The following is a 27,767-nucleotide window of genomic DNA, read 5'->3' on the forward strand; positions in this document are numbered from 1 at the left end:
ACACTTGAACATCTCCATGTAAGATGTCTTATGTGCTACTTTCCTGATAGGGAAGTGACTTCTTTTTGTCTATGGTGGGAACGCCTCCCCACTCTTCCTTTCTCCCTGTCTCCATTGAGAGAGTTTCTCTCCCTTGCCTCATGGCTTTCCAAGGAGGAGAATGTCTCTTTTCAGAGCTTCTGCCATGGAGGCCTGATTTACATACCCACCTGCAGCCACGATGCTGAATTAATCAGACATGGTATAGGGAAGGTAATGTTTTAGACTAGGATTCTTTCTTTCTTCTCCAGGAAAATTGCTGGAAATGGAATCAACCTTAATAAATGTAAGTTCTATATTTTCTACAATTTAATTGCCTGAAGGTTAATTACTACATGTTGGGGGAAACGTTTCTGACTGGGGGCTACCAAATGAAGTATAACTATTTCTGATAGCCTCTAAGCCCTGCACCACTCTGGCATGGCAGTAGCAGTCAATCCTTCCATTTCTCCTCCTCCCCAAACTTCGTGTTCAAAGGGATACTGCTTCTGTACACTTAGGCTCTATTTTAGACATTTAGCTAGAGACCTAGTACTGCATAGTATTTAGAATGTCTGACTAGGATCTGGGAGACCCGGGTGTGAATCCTCACTCTGCTGTGAAAGCTTGCTGAGTGACCTTGAGCCAGCCACACACTCTCAGTAGAATCTTCCTCGCAGGGTTGTTGTGAAGATAAAAAGGAGAAAAGGAGAACTGCATAAGCCACTTTGGGCTCCCTTTGGGGAGGAAGGCAGGATATAAAGGAAGGATGTAAATAAATAAATCTTCACTAACAACTTCAATAGACCTGTCCTCTTCCATGAATTGGTCTAGTAGCTGCTGAATGTTAACCTGCCATCCTTTTTAAAACCATTTAAGCGAGTAGCCCTCACTCCACCCTGGGGTAAAAAATGCAATCAATAAATTGAGATGGTAAAATCCTCAGGGCAGGAATGTGTCACTTGAGAGCTGGTGTAGTTAGAATATCCGAGTAAGACCTGAGAGACCCAGATTCGAATCCTTACTCAGCCACGGAAGCTCACTGGCTGATCTCGTACTAATCATTCTCTCTCGGCCTGACCTACCTCATAAGGTTGTTGTGAGGATAAATTGAGAATGGAAGAACCAACTATGTTGCTCTGAACTCCTTGGAGTAAAGGCGGGGTTTAAATGGCAGGTAGACTTGCTTGTGTTCCCAAGCTCGGATGGTGCTACAGAGGTGACTGCACCCCTATCAAACCAGCACCACGGAGTGGCCTTGCCCACCTTTTGTGGATCTTCTCTTCCAGGTTCTCTGCACAGAAAGCTTTAACCTCATAGTCAACGCCACATGCCTAGGAAAAAGAAGCAAACAGAAGAGCTTGGAGTCTGGGGACAGTAGAAAAGAACTGAACGAGCAGGCGACAGATATTCGCCATTGATCACTTTTAATCTTCCGTCTTTATTTTTACTGTTGTACTTCTAATGTACTGAGTGGAGGCCATCTACAGCAGGTCTCAGACCGGAAAAGTAGCAAGTGCTTAACCTAAGTAAGTAAATAATACAGCATTCCTGCCATAGGAGTGTCAACGCTCCGGGACAGATTCATGTTGGAGCAGTCCTAACATTATCCTTGAAGGTTACTATGACACTCGTGACTTAGTGATAGAGCAATATGTGGTTCGTGGTTCGTCCCATTTCACGAACCACGAACCATCACTAACTTGCCCCAGTTAGCGAACTGGTTGTGGTTCGTGGGGTTTAAATGCCCCATTCCCTGCTTCTGGGAAGCAGCCCGGAAAGGGGCATTTCACCCCCCCACACACCAGCTTGGATCAGCTGCTTGGTGGGGAGATCCCGGACCAGCAGCTGATTGGGGGCGAAATGCCCCTTTCTGTGCTGCTTCCCAGTGGCAGGGAAAGGGGCATTTCACCCCCCACCAGCTTGGATCAGCTGCTTATCGGGGAGATCCCCGACACTTAATACTCCATTGCTACATTGGAATATTGGGAGAACAACGGGCAAGTGCAATTTGCAATTATCTACTGGAACTGTACACCTACGAGACTATAACTACAAACGGACGAGACTATTTGAGAATCATTGGACATCCTTGATTTAATTGCAAGGTTGTTGAATCATTGATTGTTTGTATTTATGTATTTTGAATGAGTAATATTATGGAAATCATGCATTGTTAAGACTACTATGATTTACTAGAAAAAGCACTGAGCACTTTAAGATATTCATGTTTGCGTATTGTTCTTGAGAGAGCTAGCTTGTTTGATGCGGGGGGGGAGAGAATTCTCATCCCTCTTTACAGCCACCCGCCTGTCCACAGGTTTCTTCAAGAGTAGCCCCCCTCCACCCTCCCCATACACAGGCAGCTCCCGTTTTTACCTTTCCCGTGTCTTCCGGGCCGGGCTGCAGCGTCACGGAACAGGGCAGATTGGGCGGGATCTGGAATAGAAATAGAGCCGTGTGAACAACGATGCTGCGGGGCAGGCCAACGAAGCCCACAGCAACATTTGACTTCTTTATTGACAATTCTTTAAACCCACACGACCGATCGACCAACTTGCCTCTGGAGGGAGTTCACCTTTAGAGGAGCCTGGGGCAACATCCCAAACGCTCAGTCCCATAATAAGCAACAACAGGCAATGTCAGTCTATGGAAGACAGGATACTTTGAAGTTGACTCCCAACCCTTGCAGCAAGAAATCCAGGCTCTTGAGTAAATAGGTCTTTATTGAGATATCTTGGCTTCGCCATACATATGTCCATAGGTTACACAGAAGCAATTAAAGGCGTCTGACTGTACACAGGTGTCTTGTTAAGAATGACACATTGAGTACATGATACATTATATCTACCCTTCTACATGTCCCCCACCCTTCTAGTCCATCCAGCCAGGTGCAATCAGTAGCGGGACAGAAGGAGCTGTCCCAAGGCCGCTGCGGCGAGCCATCCGAGATAAGGGCTCGGCCTTTCTGGAATCTGGAAAGCAACAAGGGAACAGGTGCACGAGGTTATTGCAACATACATCAAAGCTGGGTAGCAATATGGAGGGACTGTGGGCAACAGACCTGACAGGCAACCCGATGGCACCGGGACATTTCTCTAGAGCAAAAGGAAAGCAGCGTTGAAAGCTTAATAATTCAATGGCAGCATAAAACCAGGGCACGGCCAAGAAAAGCAGAAGCCGCAACGAAAGAGTGCAGAATGTGGAAAAAGTAGAGTCCAGTAGCACCTTTAAGACTAACCAAATTTATTGTAGCATAAGCTTTCGAGAAGCACAGCTCTCTTCATCAGATGTATCATCAGCTTTCGAGAGCCACCGCTCTCTTCGTCAGATGCATCGTCAGCTTTCGAGAGCCACAGCTCTCTTCGTCAGATGCATCATCAGCTTTCGAGAGCCACAGCTCTCTTCATCAGATGCATCTGATGAAGAGAGCTGCAGCTCTCGAAAGCTTATGCCTCAGTAAAGTTGGTTAGTCTTAAAGGTGCTACTGGACTCTACTATTTTTCAACTACAGACTAACACGGCTAACTTCTCTGGAATGTGAAAAAGAGGATTAGAAACACAGTTAAAGTGAGGAGCAGGGAAGAGGGGCAGCCTAGGTAAAACGACCCCCCCACCCCACCCCCCAAGCTCTTTGTGCATGACTCATGCGTGCTCCCAGGGCTTAGGTGTGGGCCACAGCCAGCCATAGGGCTCCAACCTCTTGAACTGAGTGCAGCACCTTCTGAGCCAATTTAGTTGGAGGGGGGGGGAGGGAGATGAGACCATGCAGTCAGGCCTGGGCCACGGAGGGTCCACGCCCCCCCACTGAGAATGTCGAGTTCTCTGCTTTAAACACCTTCTCATCTTCACAGCTCAAGAGGTTTTCTTAAGAACCTGAAATCCTTCTCATCCAAAAACCAACGTCCAATCTTTAAACAGATACAGGCATGTCTCGGATTAACCCTCCCTCTTTTTCTACTCATATCTGATGAAGGGAGCTCTCAAAAGCTCCTACCTGGAAGTCTAGATGGTCTCTAAGGTGCAACTGTACCGGAATCTTGCTCTTCTACTACAAAGCAACATGGCGATCCCCCTTTGTGAACAATAGTTCTGTGGCAGGGTATACAGCTGCTAACCTTCAGGCAGGGCCTGGCGTTCTCCCAAAATTACAACTGATCCTCAGCTACAGAGATCACTTCCCCTGGGGGAAATAGTAGAGCGTCCAGTAGCACCTTTAAGACTATCCAACTTTAATGTAGCACAGGCTTTCAAGAACCACAGCTCTCTTCGTCAGATGCAACTTTATTGTAGCATAAGCTTTTAAGATGATGCATCTGACGAAGTTGGTTAGTCTTAAAGGTGCTACTGGAGTCTCTACTATTTCGCAACTACAGACTAACACGGCTAACTCCTCGGGATCTATAACCCTGGAGAAAATGGCTGCTTCAGAAAGTGGCATTACATCCCAGCTAAGCACCCTTCCCAAACTCTATCCTCTCCAGGCTCCACCCCCAAATCTCCAGGAATTTCCCAAGCTGGAGTTGGCAACCTTGATGGGGCACCAGGAAGAGGGGGGGGGTGCCATCCACTGGCCTCTGCCTGGCTACAGCCCTTGTTAATGCCACTGTGTGAAACGGTCGGGCTGCCTTTAAGTTGGTCTGAGCCCACTTTTAATCTACTCATTTCTGGAAACTCAAGAGGATGTGGGAGCCTTGGCAGCTCATGGGGAACGGCCTTCTTTCCCGGGGTGCGGGGGGGAGGGTCTGAAAGGGAGGGCTCTTTGCTTGTCTCCAGAGGCAGCCTGACTGCATGAGCAAATCAAGTGGTCACGTGCAGCGGCAACAGCTGGATGCTGAACGAGGTTCAGGAGCCACTACAGAGAGCTCTTCTTTATAGAGTCCATAAGGAACTGTGGAACTCGCTGCCACAAGATGTGGGGTGATGGCCACTGGTTTAGACAACTTCCAAAGGACAGCTCAGACAAAGTGGCAGATAACAGGTCCGTGAGTGGATACCAGGCACAATCGATAAACGAAACCTCCATGTTCAGAGGCAATGTACCTCGAAATACCAGCTGCTATGGTGCAAAACCTGGCGACAGCTATTGCAAAAAGTCTGCTTCTAGGCTATTTGGAAGTATCCGGCTAGCCACCTTGAGACACGGGATGCTGGACTGGATTGACTTTTGCTCTGATTCTGCAGCAGCTTTAGATTTGGCAACACAACTGAGATGCGATGTGTGAAATCCTTCCCAACATCTTCTGCACCTTCGCATGGGATCCTGGGACACATCTCTTCCACCTGTTCTGTGCATCTCTTTAGGGGGAGGCATCTCCCACCCAATTGTAGGATCCTACCTGCACCATGGTTAAATGAAAAGACAACTTGGCGGAGGGCAGCTGATAGATGTTTATAAAATTATGCTCAGAGCGGAGAAAGAGGATAATAAAATTTTTTGCTCTCTCTTCCCTATTCCTAGGGCACTCAATGAACATGACGGGTTGTAGCTTCAGGGCCGACCCTTCTTCACATATGACAAAATTAACGTGTGAAACTCACTGCTGCAGTATGCAGCATACAGAGATTTAAAAATGGGCTCAATTAATTCATGGAAGATAAATCTATCAACAGCTTTTAGCCATGGCAGCTCTATGGATCCTCCAGATGCAGAGGCAGTCTACCTATGTGTACCATATTGTTAGGGAAATACAAAGAGGAAGGACTTCTGCTTGGAGGGATTTTCCAGAGCCATCCAGCTTGCTCCTGTTAAGAACTGGAGCTTGGGTTAGAGAGTCATTTGTCCTATTTAGAAAGACAATTTTTACATTCATCTGGCTTCCTTAAACTGTCTTTTTTAAACTGTCTTTTCCGTGCACAAAGTTTAAAGCTCATCCAATGCGATGGACAAACCTGACGTGCGCTGAGAGTTCCTCGTCCAGAGCTCCTGGTAATTTTGTTAAACTCTCAGAAATATTCTGAATTTTAAAAACGTGGCTGGAATGCAGCACGAGTTGGGCCTGGAGGCTCCAGTTAATACAGGAATCATTTCTCAATTGAAGCCGGTATGAGGAAATCACTGAGAGACAGAATTACTACCAGAAGCCAGGCTCGGAAAGTGTTTTGCACTCTAATTTAAAGCAGATGAAGAGCAAGGAAGAAAGGGTGAATTAACACATCGCGTGGAGAAGATGCACTTGGAATTGTGGTGGATCCCAGACGATTGACAGATGCTGGTGGGAACCTTGGCGGACAAGAACCGCGCTGTTCATTCTCAGCGATGAGCAGCCCTGGCGGCTAAATGGAACCTCCGTGTCCAGAAGCAGTATCCCTGTGTACCAGATACAGGGGGGTAACAAAAGGGGATGCCTCAAGGCTCTGTGCCCGCTTCCCTGGAGCACCAGGTTGACTACGGTTTCTTTATTTTTATATTTTAATCTTTTATTCAAGAAAAAAAATGACAAAAATTAAGAAGTGAACAGAAAATAAATTATTAACCAAACCAGGGCTTTTTTTCAGCAGGAACGCGGTGGAATGGAGTTCTGGCACCTCTTGAAAATGGTCACATGGCCGGTGGCCCCGCCCCCTGATCTCCAGACAGGGGGGAATTTAGATTGCCCTCCGCGCCGCTCCTGCGGTGCGGAGGGCAATCTAAACTCCCCTCTGTCTGGAGATCAGGGGGCGGGGCCACCAGCCATGTGACTATTTTCGCCAAGGGCGATTTAAACTTTAAAAAACTCCCCCCTTGTTCCAGCGGACCCAAAGTGACGTCATTGTGCGGTCCTGAGTTCCACCACCTCTTTTCCCAGGAAAAAAAGCCCTGAACCAAACAATAATCCCGTTTGGTGTCTTCAGTTCATTTATTTGTTTATGATTCAATATTTTTACCCTGCTGTTCATCTTGACACAAAGCAGCTCGAGATATTTATTTAATAATTGGCTCAAGGAATTTTTACAAAAGCTACCACATTAAGCCCGTATCTGCTGCTCCTCCTAATAAACGCACACTTATTTATAACGCACTTTCCCCCGTGCACGTGGTTGAGCCTCTCCCCTGAAATCATGAAACAAACTCCCTTTCCCCACACGTCTTTATTTCGAGCACTTATAGCTCGCTTTTCTCCAAGGACTGGACTCCTAGCAGCCAGCGTAGGTGGTTCTTAGAAACTGTGCTGCTGGAAATCTTTCAACCAGAAGCAGGCTGGAAAATGTTCTGCCGACTCTCCGTGGGTGGCATAAGAATGATCAAGACAACAAAACGCAGAAGGAACGAAGCAGGCCAGTTTTCCTCCCTGGCTAGGATGTTGCCTCCTGCAGAGGGAAATGCGGCAGAGCCTGCCAGAATGCACCCCCCCCCCGCACGTCCTCCTTTGAACTAAGCCTTCTCCTTGCCTCTCCCCCCTCCTCCACCATGAGCCCAGCGAGGATAAATGTTTTGTCTCTGCACAGAAGCTTGCAATCTCTCCCTTACTCAGGCCACACTGAGGCTATTCAGCTTTGCAAAACGGTGCCCCAGTCCCAGGGCTGGTCCTTTCCGCTTGGTTACACTTCAGGCTGCAGGTGGAGGCTGCCACTATGGAATATTCCTCTATGCAAAACAAACCTCCCCAAGCACAGAAAACCAGCATGCCAGGGCCTAACCTTGGCCCTGATATGCAAGTTTACTGCATGCAGGGCACGTTGAACACAGGAGAGGCCCACACATGAGAGCAATACAGACCAGACACAGATCTCCTACCCTAGTGATCTGGTGAGACCCAATTTGGTGTAGTGTCTAAGAGCGGCAGGACTCTGATCTGGAAGTCATTCCGTGGGGAAGTCACAGCTCTCTCAGAGCTCTCTCAGCCCCACCCAGCTCACAGGGTGATTGTTGTGAGGGTAATAATAACACACTTTGTAAACCACTCAGTGGACATTAAGTTGTCATGAAGGGCAGTGTGTAAATTGAATAATAATAATAATAATAATCCAAAACACAATCAACAATAAGCAGAGGTCACGTTATTATTGATTGGCCTTGCTAAGCTGATACAGATTTCCGCCGGAGACCTAACTATCAGCCAGATATCGGCGCAATATGTACGCTGTTCCAAGTACATAAGAACATAAGCAAAGCCATGTTGGATCAGGCCAGTGGCCCATCCAGTCCAACATTCTGTCACACACAGTGGCTAGAAATCCAGTGCCATCTAAAGGACTGTCAGTGAGGCCAGGACACCAGAAGCCCTCCCACTGCCTTCCTTCCAGCACCAAGACAACAGAGCACCACCTCCCCACAAAGAGAATACCATCTATCTCCTGTGGCTAATAGCCACTGATGGACCTCTGCTCCATATATTTGTCCAGTCCCCTCTTGAAGCTGGCAATGCTTGTAGCTGCCACCACCTCCTGTGGCAACGAATTCCATGTGTTTATCACCCTTTGTGTAAAGTAGTATTTTCTTCTATCTGTTCTAACCCGACTGCTCAATAATTTCATAGAGTGCCCACGAGTTCTTGTATTGTGAGAAAGGGAGAAAAACACATCTTTCTCGACCTTCTCTAACCCGTGCATTATCTTGTAAACCTCTATCATGTCTCCCCTCAGTCGTCTTTTCTCCAGGCTAAAGAGCCCCAAGCGCCTCAATCTTTCCTCATAGGGAAAGTGTTCCAACCCTTTAATCATTTTAGTTGCCCTTCTCTGTACTTTTTCCAGTGCTATGATATCTTTTTTAAGGTGTGGCGACCAGAACTGTACACAGTACTCCAAATGAGGCCTCACCATCGATTTATACAGAGGCATTATGATACCGGCTGATTTGTTTTCAATCCCTTTCCTAATAACCCCTAGCATAGCATTAGCTTTTTTTATGGCAGTCGCACACTGTGCTGACGTTTTTAGTGAGTTATCTATCATGACTCCAAGATCTCTCTCTTGGTCAGTCTCCGCCAGTTCAGACCCCATCAACTTGTATTTATATTTTGGATTTTTGGTTCCAATGTGCATTACTTTGCACTTGGCTACATTGAACCTCATTTGCCACATGGATGCCCACTCTTCTAGCCTCGACAGATCCCTTTGGAGTGCCTCACAATCCTCTCTGGCTTTCACCACCCTGAACAATTTCGTGTCATCTGCAAATTTAGCCACTTCACTGCTTAATCCCAATTCCAAAACATTAATAAACAAGTTAAAAAGCATTGGACCCAATACCGACCCCTGTGGCACCGTCTTTTGCAGTTCTATAGGTGTTATGTCAGAAAGCTGCAGTTTTTCCATATGAATTGCAAAGTTTTTCGAGATGGTTCCAAGTGCTCCGATGACAATGGGGACTACTGTTGCATTCTTCTTCCATAGTCGGGTGGTTTCTAATGCCAGATCTCTATATTTAATCATTTTTTCTTGTTCTTTTTCTTCGACTATCGCATCCCCAGGAATTGCAATGTCAATTATCCAGACTTTTCGATTTTCCACGACTGTTATGTCTGTTGTATTAAGTTCAAGGTGCCGATCAGTTTGAATTCTGAAATCCCACAAGATCTTGACTTGTTCATTTTCTAGCACCTTTTACACCTGATGTTCCCATAAATTCTTTGATACTGGCAAGTTATACTTTTTACTCAATGACCAATGAATCAGCTTTGCGACCCTGTCATGTCCAGCTTTGTAGTCCGTCTGTGCAATTTTGCTGCATTCAGGCTCCCTAGATCAAGATGGGTAGCCGTGTTAGCCTGTCTGTAGTAGTAGAAAAGACCAAGAGTCCAGCTGAGGATGAAGTCTAAAAGAGCAAGAGTCCAGTGGCACCTATAAGACTTAGCAGTAGCGCCTATAGGACTAACCTTATAGTTAGTCTTATAGGTGCTACTGAACTCCTGCTCTTTTAGACTTTATCCTCAGCTGCTTGTCTCTCTGTTGTTGCACGATGCCAAAAACCTTGTGCAGGGAGGGGACCGTGCTCCCATGGCACCTCTAGAAAGACACCCCAGCAACGACAGAGCTCTAATTCTCCCATCCTGCTCCTTTTTTTATCTGGACGGAGTTTATTGTTACAGGGGACCACTCAGCCCTTTGGGTCTCTGCAGCGCAATGAAAAGGTCACGCCCATCTCGTGGGGCCTCCTCGTGCTCTGCTTTAACTCCGCACAGGCTAATCTTTTCCTTTTTTAAAAACAACAACAAGATAAACAGCACTGCACCATGACCAACTGAACAATAAAATGGCTTTCAAATCCACTCTGCATTTTTTAAAATAAAAACTGAAGAAAAGATGAACGTGCAACAAGCTAAAAAACATTGTTCTTTCTCACCGAATGGCAAGATCAAAATTCCTGCAGCCCATTGAACTAGAATTGCTGAGGACTGAACCAAAGGAGCTCTGCTGGCAATGGTAGGGTGTCCTGCCACTGAGCTGTGGGCCGTATCCCTACGAAGCAGCCTTACGCTAAGTTCTAAGCCAAGAATTGTCGTTCGATGGGGAGCAGCCCTCCAGAGTTTCTGCAACGAAAGGCCTTCCCTGACACCAGCTTCAGAAGATCCTTCGAACAGCAAGAGTTGAACCAAGGCCTTTCTATATATAAAGCACGTGCTAGAGGCGTTTGGGCCCATCCCCTGATCGTATGCCTTTTCTGCGTTAAACTCACAGTCCATCCAGTCAGTGCTATGGCTCAATTAGACAAGTCTTCCCTAACGCTTGTCGCCCGAGACCCTTTAACCAGAGATATCGAGGATGTCACGTCTGGTCCCCATCCATGCCAATTTTAATTCTGTTCTGCTGAACAGTGTATCTTGCTATAGCTCAATATCACTTTGCTAGTGTCAGAACTATCCTTTTCTCAGGCTTTCACAGGTGTTTATCTGTTGGGCTGTAACAGCTTCCAGTGTTTATGTCCTTGTACTCATTCCCAGACAGTGCTGTGTCTTGCTTCCTAGTAACTCAACATGATATCACAAATATGTGAAACGTTCCCACACCAAGAGAGCGCCAAACTACTGTTTACGGTTGGAAGGGGGGAGAAAGGAGTAAACTAGAATGTTAAAAGAGAAGTTTCTCTCCCTTGATGTCATTCCTGTCAATGTCTACTCATGCTGCTTAGACGTCTACCTTGCTTCTAAGTAGTCCTATGGACCTGTATATGGAAATGATCTGATTTCTGAATAAAAGCCATTTTGACCAAGAACCTGTGTCTTGCTGCCATGGTCCGGAGATCTATCTGCTGTATCCTGTCCTCCGTAGCCTGACAGAGGATTGACTGCACATGCAAAACTCAACCACTGAGCTGCCATCTCCCCTCAGTCCTGCGAAGGGGAGCCAAGGCCACACTCTCTTTGAGCTGCAATTTGTTCTTGGACAGTGGGATTACGTGTCCCTCTCGAGGCTCCTGTTGCTTTATGGTGGCAAAGACAACTGGTGGCAGCTGGAGATCAGCTCTGCGAATCCCTCATTTGGAAGACAAGGCCTATGTATTCATTTACTTCTTTTATACCCTGCCTTTCTCCCAAAGCAGCTCATATAATTCTTCTCTCCTCCATTTTATCCACCAAAAACAACCCCGGGTGAATAGAGGAAAATCTGCCCTCCCTATCCAGATGTATTCTCTGTTAAACAACTGTGGAGAGGACTGGGTGGTGGATCCTTTTTTTGAGAAGTGCTGCCACATTGGTTGTTGTGGATTTTCTGGACTGTATAGCCGTGGTCTTGGCATTGTAGTTCCTGACGTTTTGCCAGCAGCTGTGGCTGGCATCTCGGAGGTGTAGCACCAAAAGACAGAGATCTCTCAGTGTCACAGTGTGGAACCTCTGAAGTGTGGAACCTCTGTGCTACACCTCTGAAGATGCCAGCCACAGCTGCTGGCAAAACGTCAGGAACTACAATGCCAAGACCACGGCTATACAGCCCGGAAAATCCACAACAACCATCATTCTCTGGCCGTGAAAGCCTTCGACAATATATTGCTGCCACATTGTTTTAAATATTTATAATACTTATGTGATTTTATTTCTGTTTTAAACTGTATAGATATATTTTCATGTTTTATATTGTATGTAATCCGCCCTGAGCCTGCTATTGTGGGGAGGGCGGGATATAAATTGAATTAAATAAATAAATAAAATAGGTTAGGCGGAGAGTATACGATTGCGCCTAGGTCTCTAAGCAAGCTTCCATGGCAGAGCAGGAATTCAAACCCAGGTCTCCGGAATGATCCTAGTCTGACACTCTAACCACTATGCCACTCTCTCTATGCTAGGCCTGACCTCAGCTTGTAGCCACCCCACCAGGCCCAATCTATATTACAATCTGCCCCAGCAAAGACAGGAATAGAGTTGCCCATCTCCTGGAAAAATACTGAACTGTGGGTCATGGGAATGGTGGGCTAACAGCCCCACAGCCCCCCCCCCCGAGTTTGTGCAGAATCTACAGATCAAAGAAGTGCAGAGTTCCCGAGCCCTCTGATCTTCCCCCATCACCTCTTCCATAAATAATGGCGCTCAGGAATATGAGGGCTTCTTCCTGTCCCATGCTCAGGAGCTATCAGTCAGCTGGTGCTTGTTTACTCAGAGATGCTCGATCAAACCTTGTCTCATTTTATTGCTTTACAATGCTGGAGACTTATTATTGAATTATTGTTTTAAGCAAAAGGGCAGCTTTCTAGCTGTCAGGTATGTGCATTTCCCATGCAGGTCCTCAGACTTCGGTCTGAGAACACCTCAAAGCTGCTCCCTTACAGACCTCTCCCCCCCCCCGCCAACCCCCGTCTCCAGGATTGGTATCTACGGCTTTCTCTCTACATTGCTTTCCACTTTCCTTAATGTTTTCTAGTTGGATATGTGTGTGAGAGCTGTGTGTACTCTGTGTAACTGATCTTTTGCTACTTCTTTAATAAAAACCACTCCTATTGAACATCTGCCTGCTTATTAAAAGACAAATCAAAAAGAGTCCGGTAGCACCTTTAAGACTAACCAACTTTACTGTAGCATAAGCTTTCAAGAATCACAGTTCTCTTCGTCAGACGCATCTGACAAAGAGAGCTGTGATTCTCGAAATCTTATGCTACAGTAAAGTTGGTTAGTCTTAAAGGTGCTACTGGACTCTTTTCGATTTTGCTACTACAGACTAACATGGTTAACTCCTTTGGATCTTATTAAAAGAGTTCTCCAGGGGCAAGCAATGCTAGTATAGAGTGGTTAAAAGATCCCTAGCTACCACCTCTCACTGAGCCATCTCCTTGCTTTGCTAATTTCCTCAAATCACAAGGAGACTTATTGCTAAACGACAAGAGATGAATTACAGGAGGACGGGCACGTGAAGGGGCCGCAAAGCTAGCCGGGAAGCTGAGTTTTAAAAGACAGATTGGAAGGCTGTCAATGTCCCCTCTCTACCAAGCCTCAAAGATCGCTCTTCAGAGGGTTTAGTTCCTCTTCTCCTGCTAGAAAGGGAGGTGAAACTTTCTGGAGAGGAAGAAGAAATTAATGTAGGAGAGGAAGCTGAAGTTGGTTCCCAGTTCCCAGTTCCCAGTTCCTTATTTGCAGAGCAAAACACAAATATTGGGGGAAATTGAAAAGCTCTGTACTCCAAAATAAAGAATGTAGGAGCACATATCATACAGCTCCGTATTCAGCGGACTCTCCTTCTAAGTGGACATATGCTGGGCCCTCCTTACAAAGCCCAGTCCTTGAGTTAATTAACAGCTTCAAGGTAAGATAAGAGATCCAAGCCCTCTGTACAAATCTTTGCATGACTCCAGACCGCACAGCACTCACTATGTCTTATTTTGGGTACAGAGCTTTTCAATTTCCCCCAATATTTGTGTTTTGCTCTGTGAATAAGGAACTAGGAACTACGAATAAGGAACTGGGAACCAACTTCAGCTCTGTTTTGAGGAGCGATCTTTGCTGGCTCCGCAGAGAGGGGAACGTGACAAAGCCTTCCGATCTGTCTTTTAAAACTCAGCTTCCCGGCTAACATTGCGACTCCCTTCACGTGTGCGTCCTCCTGTAATTCATCTCTTGTAGTTTAGCTCTCGTTCTGGTAACCATCATCTGGAAAGAATGGGAAGATAAGAAGTATTGGGCAGGAGTGGCCTTTTGGTTGTGACAGGGGAAGGGTGCGCTTAACCCTGGGAGAAAAATAATCCCTTCGCTGGCTGCTTCCCCACACAGGAGGGAAAAGCTACAGAGTCATGGAGAAGGTGCCGAGGAAAAGGGTTAAGCACCCCTCCTGCCCCCTGCTCTAAACGGCTTCAGACCCTCCCAACAAAGAGCTTCCTTTAATTTAAGACAACAGGCGAAGAGGTGCTTTGTATCTCTCTCAGATGATGTCTCAGAGCCAAGCTACAAGTGATGCCTGACACAGGTTGGACACCTGTCAGCTTCCCTCAAGTTTTGATGGGAAATGTAGGCATCCTGGTCTTGCAGCTGTAATGGACAGCCAAGCTGTAAAACCAGGACGCCTACATTTCCCATCAAAACTTGAGGGAAGCTGACAAGTGTCCAACCTGTGTCAGGCGTCACTTGTAGCTTGGCTCTCACGTAGAGCTAAGCTACAAGAGATGAATTTCATGAGGAGCAGCACGTGAAGGGAGTCGCAATGTTGGCCAGGAAGCTGAGTTATAAAAGAGATCGGAAGGCTTTGTCAATTCCCTCTCTCTATGGAGCCAGGGAGATCTCTGCTCAGAGGGTTTGTGAATTTCCTCTTCGCCTCCTAGAAGGGCACCTGAAACTGACAGAGCCTCCAGGGGGCAAAGAGGAAATTAACAAGGATTTCCCTGGCTCTGTAGAATGGGGAAATTAACGAAGCCTTCTGATCTCTTTTAAAACTCAGCTTCCCGGCTAACATTGCGACTCCCTTCACGTGCTCCTCCTCGTGCAATCTGTCTCTTGTAGCTTGGCTCTATTTTATTTTTTTAAAATTTATTGGATGGGTCAATATATATAAATCACCATACACACTTTTAATAACCATCACATTATAGTATTCCCGCCCTTCCACCCCCTTTTCAGTTGACTTCCAACAGCTTTCCATTCCCTTCATTTAATCACTATCTCCTACTATATAAACTTAAGTATTTCTACATTATAATATATACTATATAATATTACATAACATAACCTTTAATACAATGTAACCATAATATACTCATCTCTGTCTATCATATTCCATATATAACTCTGATATTTATTTCAATATTACTATATTCTTCTTAATATATACTATCATATCTCCATCATTAATTACAAACAAGTAAAGGTCTACCTGGAGGTGGGTGGCCATTTTCACACAGGGAGGTTTCATACCAACGGGCACCCACACAAAACTGAGGTGACAAAGTCAGGGCACAAGGACTCCTGATTTTCCGATGGAAGCAGCAGAGCAGACCCCGTATTGCGAAGGGAAAAGCGTCAGCTGCCGGATTCTATGCCGCTTCCCTTGAGCTGCTAGGTTTCCTCCGCACAGCCCTGTCAGCCGTGTTTTTGTTCTATGAAGCTGAACGGCTGCCCGGGGCGGCATGAAAGGCAGAAGAGGGGCTTGAGTCGGGAGACTGAAAGGGGAGAAGGAAGGACTCCTACCTCGAAGGTAAACGGGTAGGCCTGCTCACCGAGCTTCTTAATCAGGCGTTCCTGGAGTCGCGTCAGGGGCTTCTTCTCTTCAGGGATGGGAGGGAAGGCCTGGATATTGGCCACAAAAAGGTCCTTGCGGAAGGTCAGCCCCAGGACATCCAAGTCCTCGCGGCCGTAGCGGAAGGCGCATGTCAGAGTCACAAAAACTGGGGGGAGAAGGGACAGCATGTTGCACAGGCGAGCTTTCCGGGAAGAAACGGCTTTTCCCGCTGTGAGGCGAGAGTTTTTAGAGAACGACCTGGTTAGACCTCAGTGGGAGTACTGGGTACAGTTTGGGCCACCACAGTTTAAGAAGGATATAGACAGGCTGGAGCGAATCCAGAGACAGGCAACGAAGACCGTGAGGGGTCTGGAGACCAAGTTCTATGAGGAAAGGTTGAAGGAGTGGGGAATGTTTAGCCTGGAGAGGAGGTGGCTGAGAAGTGATATGATAACCATCTTCAAGTACTTGAAGGGCTGCCATATAGAGGAGGGCGCGGAGTTATTTTCTGCTGCCCCAGAAGGTTGGACCAGAACCAAAAAGTTGAAATTAAACCAAAAGAGTTTTCAGCAAAACATTAGGAAGAACTTTAAACTTTTTGCTCTCTTTGAATATTTGAAAGGCTGTCATTTGGAGGAGGGCAAGGAGCTGTTCCAGTTGGCAGCAGAGGGTAGGACGCGAAGCAACGGGCTAAAACTACATGCACAAAGGTACCGACTGGATATTAGGAAAAACTTTTTCACGGTCAGAGTAGTTCAAAGGTGGAATCAGCTGTTTAGGGAGATGGTGAGCTCCCCCTCACTGGCAGTTTTCAAGAAGAGGCTGGATGAATCTTTGTCAGAGATGCTTTAGGCTGATCCTGCACTGGGCAGGGGGTTGGACTAGATGGTCTGTATGGCCCCTTCCAACTCTGCAATTCTGTGAACTTCCTGAAAGTTAGAGCAGTTGTTCACTGGGACAGGCTTCCTCGGGAGGTGGTGGGCTCTCCTTCCTTGGAGGTATTTAAGAAGAGGCTAGATGGCCACCTGACAGCTATGATGTTTCCCTGACTCAATAGGAATGTACACAGATCAAGAAGGGGAGTACATGAAGGGGTGAGCTGGTGATAGGCTCTCATGGCCCTATTTTACATCCCCAGATAATGCTAATCACCACTTTGGGGTCAGGAAGGAATTTTCCTTCAGGACAGATTGGCCGGGGATCCTGCAAGTTTTTTGCCTTCCTCTGGGCATAGAGTAGGGGTCACTGAGAGAGGTGGTGGGGGGGATACCTGTGAATTTCCTGCATTGTGCAGGGGGCTGGACTAGATGACCCTTGGGGATATCTTCCAGCTCTATGTTTCTAACCTCACCCACGGTGGAGGCATCTGCTTGAGCCATTAGCTTTCACTGAACGCCACCCTACAACATGAAAGAGCATAAAGTGTTACCTTTCCTTTCTTTCAGATATTCCGGATCCACCAACACGACACCATCTGTAAAGAGAGTCAAAGAAGTAATAAGGGAGAGGCTCCAGTACAGCAAGCGGCCTCTGGGCACGGAGAGAGCGGCATCTCTGATCCTTAGCTCTGCCCATGATAATTGCATCTAAAGTGCGTGGCAACCCAATCCATGCGGTTTACTGCCTTACCGGAGTCGCCGGCACTACCTGGACTATGTATTGTCGAAGGCTTTCACGGCCGGAGAACGATGGTTGTTGTGGGTTTTCCGGGCTGTATTGCCGTGGTCTTGGCATTGTAGTTCCTGACGTTTCGCCAGCAGCTGTGGCTGGCATCTTCAGAGGTGTAGCACCAAAAGACAGAGATCTCAGCACCAAAAGACAGAGATCTCTCAGAGATCTCTCACACTGAGAGATCTCTGTCTTTTGGTGCTACACCTCTGAAGATGCCAGCCACAGCTGCTGGCGAAACGTCAGGAACTACAATGCCAAGACCACGGCAATACAGCCCGGAAAACCCACAACAACCAACTACCTGGACTGTTTCCAAACAGCCTCCAAAGTGTAGAAAACTGGGCCCTAGTTAATGGGCAGGCCAGCGTGCTTCAGAGATTCTACCGGGGCTCTTCCTAACTCCAGACTTTAAAAGCAGGGGCAAGGGGCTGCTTACTCCCCTGCCCTTTCCCCCCTGCGTTCCCTGATGCCTGGTGGTGCTGCCTAGGACCCTCAGGTAGTGGTTGTTTGTCTCTTTCCCTTCACATCCCTGCCCAACAGCCAGCCCCCTCCCCTCCAGAAACAAACCCTCTTAAGCATGGGTTGTGGGGATGAATGCCGTTTCTTCCTTCCCCCTGTGCAATATCAGATTGCAACACGCGCAGGCCTTCTTGTCGTGACACGTGCCAGGCCTACTGAGGGTACTATATGAGGACATAAGAGGAGTCCTGTCAGATCAGAGAATCTCATCCCATATGCCATTTCCATAAGTGGCCAGTCAGATGCTGCCGGGAGGCAAGCAGGCAGGGTCCACACACAACAGCCCCCAGAGGCCCCCGTTTTCTATCACAGCCAACAATCTGTCCATACATTGATCCAAACCACTTCTAAATCTAAGCCAGTGACCGTCATGTAGAAGTGAGTTCCAAAAGATCTGGGGACGAGGGGTACAGTGCTCCAGAGATCTGGCGCTGGGATAGGAGACAGATAGTCACAGAGCAGCTGCCCCAAGGAGGACAGGCAGCCATCAGTCAGGGATACTCTAGAATTGGATTTCCGGCACTGAGCAAGGGGTTGGCCTAGGTGATCTCTATAGTTTCTTCCTTCCAACTCCAAGATGGTTAAGTCATCCTGAAGGGCGGCATATAAATCAAATATTATTATTATTATTATTCTATCATTCTATTCTATCATCTACCAAGAAGTGAGTTTTCAGGGGAGACGTGAAGAAAGACAGTGGGAAGGCAACATGCGTGTTTTAGAAGACCATTCCATGCCTAAGGGCGGACGGGCTGAGCTGTTCACTGGAGGAGGGGGTCTTTAGGGTGGAGGAGGGTCCTGAGCAGGTTATGGGAATTAAGGCGAGGAAGACAGGGCAGGGCTTTAATTAATTAATCAATTAGCTTCATTTGTACCCCGCCTTTCCCCTCAATGGGAACCCAAAACTGCTTACATCATTCTCCTCTCCTCCATTTTATCCTTACAACAACCTTGTGAGGTAGGTTAGGCAGAAAGAGCATGGCTGCCTCTAAGTCATCTGTAGAGCGGGGATTTGAACTCGGGTCTCTCGGATCTGACACCTCCCCCCCAGACATGCTAACCACTGCACAACACTGGCCTTTGAGGCATGCTGCAGAGGGAAGCGCTGGGGAGAGGGTCGGCTGCTAGATGAAGGCTACCCACCTTGGCTTTGACTGGCAGAGGCCTGAACAAAGCCCCCCGGTGGACACCTCATCCATCTCTGAAAGAGTAAAGGCCGGTTCCAGGACACGTGTCCGGAGGCAGGCCTCGACATTCTGGTTTAATATCAATGAAATATCCACCTAAGTTGCAAACAATGAATTAAAGGGCCCCAAATTTAATCAGTGGGCAGAGAGTGAAAGTGATCTTTGATATCCGAGACTGCCGTTCCCTCCACTGTTTACCCTTTCTCCAATCACTCCCAAGAACAAGATTATCTGCACTGAGTTTTCGGTAATATGCAATTTGATATTCATCAGTTAAAAGGCAAGTGATTAACAGCATTGTCTTAAGCAGAGTTGCACACATCTAAGTCCAATGAAATCAATGGGGTTAGAAGAGTGTAAATCAACCCCAAATTCTTCCTGTTAACTGATAACTTGAAGAAGAAGAGAGAGAGACAGAGAGAGACAGAGAGAGAGAGTTCATCTCAGAGATTTGGGGGGACATCTTCAACACAGTGCCAGCCCTGGATTCAAACGCCTTCTGTTGCCACGCAATTAAAGCAGCAAAGCAAATCAGCATGGCAAATGGTTCTTCAGTGTCTGGAACCTGGATTTCTGAAGTGTGCCAGCGCACAGCAGGGTGAATTCGAGTCCTTCTCTTGCTTGCAAAAGTTAATTGATTTCTTCGGATGGGGAGGAAGCCAGAGAAGGACCAGAGGGCCGCTCGGTTGCCGTGATCCGCTCGTGCCACAGCACACGGAAAGGATGAGTCAGGCCGCGCAAATGTCCAGGGAGGAGACATTCTCCAACCGAGAAAGGTTTCGCTATCAGCGTAATGTGCAATGCACAGGCAAGATTGTAATTAAATATTTCAGGGGGAGGGGGCGCTCAACATCCACAACGGGCACCCACGGGACTGGAGATAAAACGTGGAGCTCCGACCGCCTGCTGCCCTCAGTCATTAATCTGAGGGAGAGAGAAGCATCGTAAAAAGGATTTACTGGCCTGGTGAGAAGCAATGCTGGAAACTCGAAGGAGCCCAAGAGCCACTTGGTGGCTCTGCTCAGGCCGCTTGGGTGGCACAGAGGAGAAAAGGAGCCACGCCTACAATCCTGGGCTCTGCCAGCAACCAGCGGTGGCCTTCAAGCAAACTCATCCAACCAGCCACCCATCTAGCTAAGGACGGTCTTCTCTGACGGGTAACGGCTTCTCCAGGGTCTCAGCCAAAGGCCTTTCACGTCACCTCTGGCCTGATCTTTTCAATTAGAACTGCCAGAGCACAAATCTGGGACCTTCGGCATGTCGCTCTGCGATTGATCTCAGGGCTTTACAGTATCTCACCAAATGAGTTTTTTTATACGCACAGCTCATCCCATAGTGAGCAGAACCACAAGTGACCAAAGGCACAGGTTGGACCCTTGTCTGCTTCCCTCAAGTGTTGATGGGAAATGTAGGCAGCTGGGCGGAATGTGGGACAAGTGACAGTTGAAAAGTCCATTGGACAGCAGTCGGAGAGCCAAGCTGCAAGACCAGGACGCCTACATTTCCCATCAAAACTTGAGGGAAGCTGACAAGGGTCCAACCTGTGCCTTTGGTCACTTGTGGTTCTGCTCAGAGTGTCAGTGTGAGGGTAGCTCCTCAGCCTTAAAGAAAATGGAGAGGAGGGAAAGAGAGTCCTTTCCGGGCTTCTGCTTCTTACAGTTCCACAGAGATCCCTTGAAGAAATCCATGGGCATACAGAGGGATCCTTTTTCATTTATCATCTGGATTTGGTTTTGACTTGAGCCATGGCTCATTTCGAGGGGGAACACACAGGAACACAGTTCCAGCAGTTCCCCAAAGAGGTCACATGTCAGGTGGCCCCGCCCACCTGACTCTCGGCCATTTTGGGCCCATTTCAGCCTGGATTGGGCCTGAAACAGCCCGGATTGGGCCTCTGACGGGTGGTGGATCACTCTCCTGCTAAGCAGCGGACCAATCCTGATCATTTTGGGCCCCTTTTCAGCCATTTTCAGCCCCTTTTTGCCATTTTGGGCCCAATTTCAGCCCTGAAAGGCCAAGATTGGGTCCAAAACAGCCAGGATAGGTGATGTCAGGGGGTGGGGCATATGCAAATCAGTTATGCTAATGACACACTTCCGGTGATGGCAAGGGACGTGGCATACACTAACGAGTTATGCTAATGAGTTCCTCCCGCTCTTTTTCTATGAAATGACCCCTGACTTCAGCAGAACACTTGCCCTCTGTGAGAATATCATAACCCTGGGGTAAACTAGATGAAAGACTGTCTCAATCCAGCAACACGCCTCCATTTCGAAGAGCTGTGGAAAGCCACAGAAGAGTGCTGCAGGGACCGATCCTGCTCGGGACCATGGTGGCACAGGCCAAGGACAGGCTCCTGAATCTGTCCCTGCACTTTTTTCCTTACCTGAAATGGCACTGCCAGGTATGTCAGCAAACATACCACCTCGCTGCTGTTTTGGGTCAGAAAACTGCTTCCCCCTACTCTTCCTTCCTTCCTTCCTTCCTTGGAAGATAGACAGACAGACACAGACAGAGAGATGTATTGTAATTTTATCTCTCTCTCTCTGTCCATGCATCTGTCCATTAGTCCGTTCATCCGTCCATCCATCCAGGTAGATAGATAGGCAGAAAGATATATTGTAATTCTCTCTCTCTCCCCCCACTTGCTTGCTTGCAATCCAGTGGCACCTTGGAGACTAACAACATTTATTTCAATACTAGCAACAAAGCCCATTGTGTTTAACAATACAACGGGCTCTAGCATGGTCTCAAACAGGCGGATTCAGGCTGGTGCAGAGCACAGGAGCACCCCAGGGCCCGTTGAGCCACCCTGGCAGCATTCCTGCACCCCAAACCAGCCCAATCTGGCCTCAAGTAGGCAGATATTGGGCTGGTGTGGCACGCAGGAGCACTCCGGGGCCCATCGTGTCGCCCCAACAGTACTTCTGCACTGCCCACTGGCTCGATTCAGCCTCCAACGGGCACAAATCAGTCCGATGCATTCGAGGCAGGGGGGGCAGCGTAGGCAGGCTGCCCCCCGCCCCCCACCATATCGCAGCTGAGGAGGGCTCCACGAGTGGCCCACCCATTCCATCCCTTCCCCAGCCAGGGCAGCTCCTTCCCCGGGCGATCGCAGCTGGGGATGGTGGAGCCGGCCTGCTGCTGGCCCTTCCAAGGCCACAGAGGCTTGGGACGACTGCGCCTGCACCAACATAAAAGGTGAGTCGTTGCCAATACAGCTCACCTTCCATTTAGGAGTCAATGAACTTTCATGACTCAAAACTGTCTTTGTCAGACGGATGTGTGACAGGTGTTGTTAGTTTTCAAGGTGCCGCCAGATTTTTGTTTTATTTTGTGACGACAGTCTGACACGGCTACCCCTTTGCAATCATCCCGGAAGGTACTTAAATATCTATGGAAGGCAGAGGAGAAACAGACCGAGATGATTCTCAGCTGTTGCTACCAGCCAGATAGCAGGATCTTCCCCAATTCCTCCCTTGCCAGAAGCACATCTCTGCCTAGCTCCACCACGCTCTCCCAGATCACCCACAAATCTCTTGACTATTTCACTGGAACCCAGGTTCACAGAGAGTCCACAGACACATGTTTTTAAAATCCCTGCAACTTTGGGGGGTTATGCCGTGCAACCTCAAACGGAAACTGGCATTTGTGAAACCAGCCAGCGCACATCAGGCACCACAAGCAAAGCTTCTGTATCACTTGATGAAACGGTGAGCCAGGCATGTGTGAATTATCCCCGGGCAGCCCAGGCACACAGAGAGGAAATTCTAAAGAGGTCCTCGGTTCATTTGGGGAGAGCTCTTTTATTCCATCTGCAGTTCTCCTACTTATGCTGAAACATTATCCGGGCACATACAGCCCCGTGGCGCAGAGTGGTAAGCGGCTGTACTGCAGCCCAAGCCCTGCTCACGACCTGAGTTCGATCCCGGTGGAAGCCGGGTTCAGGTAGCCGGCTCAAGGTTGACTCAGCCTTCCATCCTTCCGAGGTCGGTAAAATGAGTACCCAGTTTCCTGGGGGTAAAGTGTAGATGACTGGGGAAGGCAATGGCAAACCACCCCGTAACAAAAAGTCTGGCAAGAAAACGTCAGTCGTGATGCGGCGCCCCCCACCATGGGTCAGTAATGACTCAGTGCTTGCACAGGGGATTGATTACCTTTACCTGCTCATTATACGGGCAGTTGAGGACGATGGGTCAGGAGCCAAACACAAGGGCTTGGAGGGGGGAATTTAGCAATACTGTATCAAGGTTCTAAAAGGTCAAGGAATATGCTTCTTGCATCTTGCCAAAGACGGGCTGCCGTCTGCCAACTGGCCCACTTACCAACTGGATCGACAACATCTATGTGGTCAACAAAGTCTCTCTTGCCCAGATAGACTGTGAGCTAGAAAAAGAAGGAAAAAAATAAACAAGTTGAGTCAGCCAGCCCAGCTCTGAATTTAATAAAGAATCCAAATTTGCACACGGTATCAATTCAACGAGCTAAATGTTTTCTAGGTTTGCAGCTGCCGGCGTGCACTAAAAGAAAAATATTTCTAATTCCGAAGTGCATCCTACATGCACCCTTCTCATGAATATGGGCAGTGGGTGGGGGAGATAAGGAAGATCCATTAGAACTGGCAGGACTTGAGTTCAGTAGAACCTTAGAGAGCAAGATTTTCAGAATGGTGAAGAGTCCGGTAGCACCTTCAAGACTAACCAATTTTACTGTTGTATAAACTTTCGAGAACCACAGCTCTCTTTGTCAGATGCATTGTCAGCTTTTGAGAACCACAGCTCTCTTCATCATATGCATCGTCAACTTTCAAGAACCACAGCTCTCTTCATCAGATGCATTGTCAGCTTTCAAGAACCACAGCTCTCTTTGTCAGATGCATTGTCAGCTTTCAAGAACCACAGCTGTCTTTGTCAGATGCATTGTCAACTTTTGAGAACCACAGCTCTCTTCGTCAGATGCATGGTTCTCAAAAGCTGACGATGCATCTGACAAAGACAGCTGTGGTTCTCGAAAGCTTATGCTACAATAAAGTTGGTTAGTCTTAAAGGTGCTACTGGACTCTTTACTACAGACTAACATGGCTAACTTCTCAAGATTTTAGTACTAGCTAGCTCACGGCCTCCAGATGCTCAAGCAGGAACTTAAGGCCCTGGTTTGGCACTGTGCTTGTCCATATTGCTAGGAGTCTTCAAATGCAGCCTCCACCTTTTCTATGGACAGCTGGTGGAGACGACAGAGGCAGCCCCATTTCTCTAGGCACACCTCTGCCTGCCCCGATCCTATATTTAATAGTGGTAATGGGATCTGAACTAGCTAAGGTTGAACGAGATCAGGGGGCTGTAGTGGAAATCTTGATGAAAATGTCAACTCAATGTGTGGCGGGGTAAAAAAGGCAAACTCCTGGAAAGGGACTGAGAATAAAACAGCTAGTATTACAATGTCCCCATACAGGTCTATCGTGCAGCTCCACCTGGAACACCACGTGCAGTTTTTGTCACTGTATCTCTACAACAATATTGGTGGTGGAAAGTGCTGTCAAGTCATAGCCTCGTATCAGGTTTTCAAGGCAAGAGGCGGTTTGCCATTGCCTCCCTCTGCAACCCTGTTTTTCTTTAGAGGTCTCCCATCCAATCGCTAACCCAGAATGACCCTGCTTAGCTTCTGAGATCTGACAAGATCAGCCTTGCCTGGGCTATCTAGGATAGGGTCGCTGTATCAAGAGGGAATGGTCTTCGGTTGAATAACATCAAAGAAAAGGAGAATCCCCTCCAAGAAGACCATATAAGATAATTTATACATTGGTTGATATAAATTATCTTATATGGTCTTCTTGGAGTAGGTTCTCCTTTTCTTTGATGCTATCCAGGATAGGGCCAAGAACAATACTGCAGAGCTGGGAAAAGTACAGAAGAGTACGACCAATATGATTAGGATAAAGAAAGGTCAAAGAGCCTGTGACTTTTTAGTTCAGAAATAAGTTGCCTAAGAGGGATATGATAGAGGCTCAGGGCTCATTTGGAGGGGGAATGCACCGGAACGCCGTTCCAGTAGTTCCCCCAACAGTCAGGTGGACCCGCCCACCTGACTTTGAAAATTTTGGGGCCGTTTAGGCCTAGATTGGGGCCGAAACAGCCTTGATCAGGTCGGTGTCGGGTGGGGGAACGCTCCCCCGCCTGGCACCAACCCGATCCCGGCCATTTTGGGCCCATTTCGGCCTGGATCATGGCCGAAACAGCCCGGATCATGGCCGAAACCATCTGGATCGGATCAGTGCCTGGCGGGGGAACCCTCCCCTGCATGGCACTGACGTGGTCTGGGCTGTTTCAGCCCTGATCCAGGCCCAAACAATGATCATTTTTGGCCATTTGGGGCCCGTTGTGGCCAGGATCAGGGCCAAAACTGCCAGGATTAGGTTGGTGCCTGGTGGCGAACCCCTCCCCTGCCTGGCACGGACCCGATCTGGACCATAAACTGATAAATCACCGGGCCCAGATGGCATACATCCAAGAGTTCTGAAAGAACTCAAGTGTGAACTTGTAGATCTCCTCACAAAAATATGTAATCTGTCATTAAACTCTGCATCTGTTCCTGAGGACTGGAAGGTAGCTAATGTTGTCCCCATCTTTAAAAAAGGTTCCAGGGGAGATCCGGGAAATTACAGGCCAGTCAGCCTGACGTCAATACCGGGTAAGTTGGTGGAAACTATTATCAAAAATAAAATTAGTGGGCACATTGATGACCAAAAGCTGATGAGGAAAACTCAGCATGGGTTCTGTAAGGGAAGATCTTGTCTCACCAATCTGTTAGAGTTCTTTGAGGGAGTGAACAAACAAGTGGACAAGGGAGACCCGATATTGTTTATCTTGACTTCCAGAAAGCTTTTGACAAAGTTCCTCATCAAAGGCTCCTAAGTAAGCTCAGTAGCTATGGGATAAAGGGCCAAGTCCTCTTGTGGATCGAAAACTGGCTAATTAATAGGAAACAGAGAGTGAGCATAAACGGGCACTTCTCACAGTGGAGGGTGGTGAGCAGTGGGGTGCCACAGGGGTCGGTATTGGGTCCAATGCTTTTTAACTTGTTTATTAATGATTTGGAATTGGGATTAAGCAGTGAAGTGGCTAAATTTGCAGATGACACGAAATTGTTCAGGGTGGTGAAAGCCAGAGAGGATTGTGAGGCACTCCAAAGGGATCTGTCGAGGCTAGAAGAGTGGGCATCCATGTGGCAAATGAGGTTCAATGTAGCCAAGTGCAAAGTAATGCACATTGGAACCAAAAATCCAAAATATAAATACAAGTTGATGGGGTCTGAACTGGCGGAGACTGACCAAGAGAGAGATCTTGGAGTCATGATAGATAACTCACTAAAAACGTCAGCACAGTGTGCGACTGCCATAAAAAAAGCTAATGCTAAGCTAGGGGTTATTAGGAAAGGGATTGAAAACAAATCAGCCGGTATCATAATGCCTCTGTATAAATCGATGGTGAGGCCTCATTTGGAGTACTGTGTACAGTTCTGGTCGCCACACCTTAAAAAAGATATCATAGCACTGGAAAAAGTACAGAGAAGGGCAACTAAAATGATTAAAGGGTTGGAACACTTTCCCTATGAGGAAAGATTGAGGCGCTTGGGGCTCTTTAGCCTGGAGAAAAGACGACTGAGGGGAGACATGATAGAGGTTTACAAGATAATGCACGGGTTAGAGAAGGTCGAGAAAGATGTGTTTTTCTCCCTTTCTCACAATACAAGAACTCGTGGGCACTCTATGAAATTATTGAGCAGTCGGGTTAGAACAGATAGAAGAAAATACTACTTTACACAAAGGGTGATAAACACATGGAATTCGTTGCCACAGGAGGTGGTGGCAGCTACAAGCATTGCCAGCTTCAAGAGGGGACTGGACAAATATATGGAGCAGAGGTCCATCAGTGGCTATTAGCCACAGGAGATAGATGGTATTCTCTTTGTGGGGAGGTGGTGCTCTGTTGTCTTGGTGCTGGAAGGAAGGCAGTGGGAGGGCTTCTGGTGTCCTGGCCTCACTGACAGTCCTTTAGATGGCACTGGATTTCTAGCCACTGTGTGTGACAGAATGTTGGACTGGATGGGCCACTGGCCTGATCCAACATGGCTTTGCTTATGTTCTTATGTTCTTATTTTGGGCCTGATTCAGGCCAAAATGTGCCCCAAATGACCATTTTGAGCCATTTGGGGTCCCTTTGGGTCTGGATTGGGGCCAAAACAGCCCTGATCGGGCCACTGCCAGGTTGGGGAACACACCCCCTTCTGGCAGCAGCCAAATCCTGGCCATTTCAGCCCGGTCAAGGGGTATGACATATGCTAATGAGTTATGCTAATGAGCTTTTGCAGCTCTTTTTCTACGAAATGACCCCTGTAGAGGCTTATGAAATTATGCACAGGATAGAGAGAGTGGAGAGAGAGAATTTTTTCTCCCTCTCCCATAATACAAGAACTTGGGGGCCTCCCATTGAAGTTGATGGGCAGTAAATTCAGGACAGATAAAAGAAATGCTTCTTCATTCCACAACTAATTAAACTGGGGAATTCGCTGCCAAGAGATGCAATATTGGCCACGAGTGTAGCTGGCTTTAAAAGGAGGTCAGACAGTTGCCTGGAGGGTAGGTCCATCAACGGTGAGTAAAGAGAACCTCCATATGCAGAGGCAGTCAACCTCTGAATCCCCATGATAGGCTGTCCTAGCAGAGGTCTTCTTATGTTCAACAGCACACATGTCAACAACACACTGCTTTATGCGTGAATGAGTTAGGTGGCTGTCCCTGACATGTCTGCCTCGGCCCTTAAC

The 27,767-nt window shown here is 47.6% G+C and overlaps 1 protein-coding gene across 4 annotated transcripts in view; it reads right to left on the bottom strand.

Annotated features, from left to right (window-relative positions):
* LOC129325603 (beta-arrestin-1) overlaps window positions 1-27,767 on the bottom strand; it is a 163,962-nt gene that overhangs the window by 20,916 nt on the left and 115,279 nt on the right. For all 4 annotated transcript variants that reach the window (XM_054973376.1, XM_054973375.1, XM_054973374.1 and 1 more), the window contains exons 3-7: window positions 23,273-23,333; window positions 17,000-17,044; window positions 15,540-15,736; window positions 2,398-2,457; window positions 1,285-1,352 (exon numbers count right to left, since the gene is read on the bottom strand). In XM_054973376.1, coding sequence (XP_054829351.1) covers window positions 1,285-1,352; window positions 2,398-2,457; window positions 15,540-15,736; window positions 17,000-17,044; window positions 23,273-23,333 — 431 coding nt within the window. The remainder of the gene's footprint in view (window positions 1-1,284; window positions 1,353-2,397; window positions 2,458-15,539; window positions 15,737-16,999; window positions 17,045-23,272; window positions 23,334-27,767) is intronic.

This window comes from Eublepharis macularius, chromosome 3, assembly GCF_028583425.1.
Source record: "Eublepharis macularius isolate TG4126 chromosome 3, MPM_Emac_v1.0, whole genome shotgun sequence".
NCBI classification, from domain to species: domain Eukaryota; kingdom Metazoa; phylum Chordata; class Lepidosauria; order Squamata; family Eublepharidae; genus Eublepharis; species Eublepharis macularius.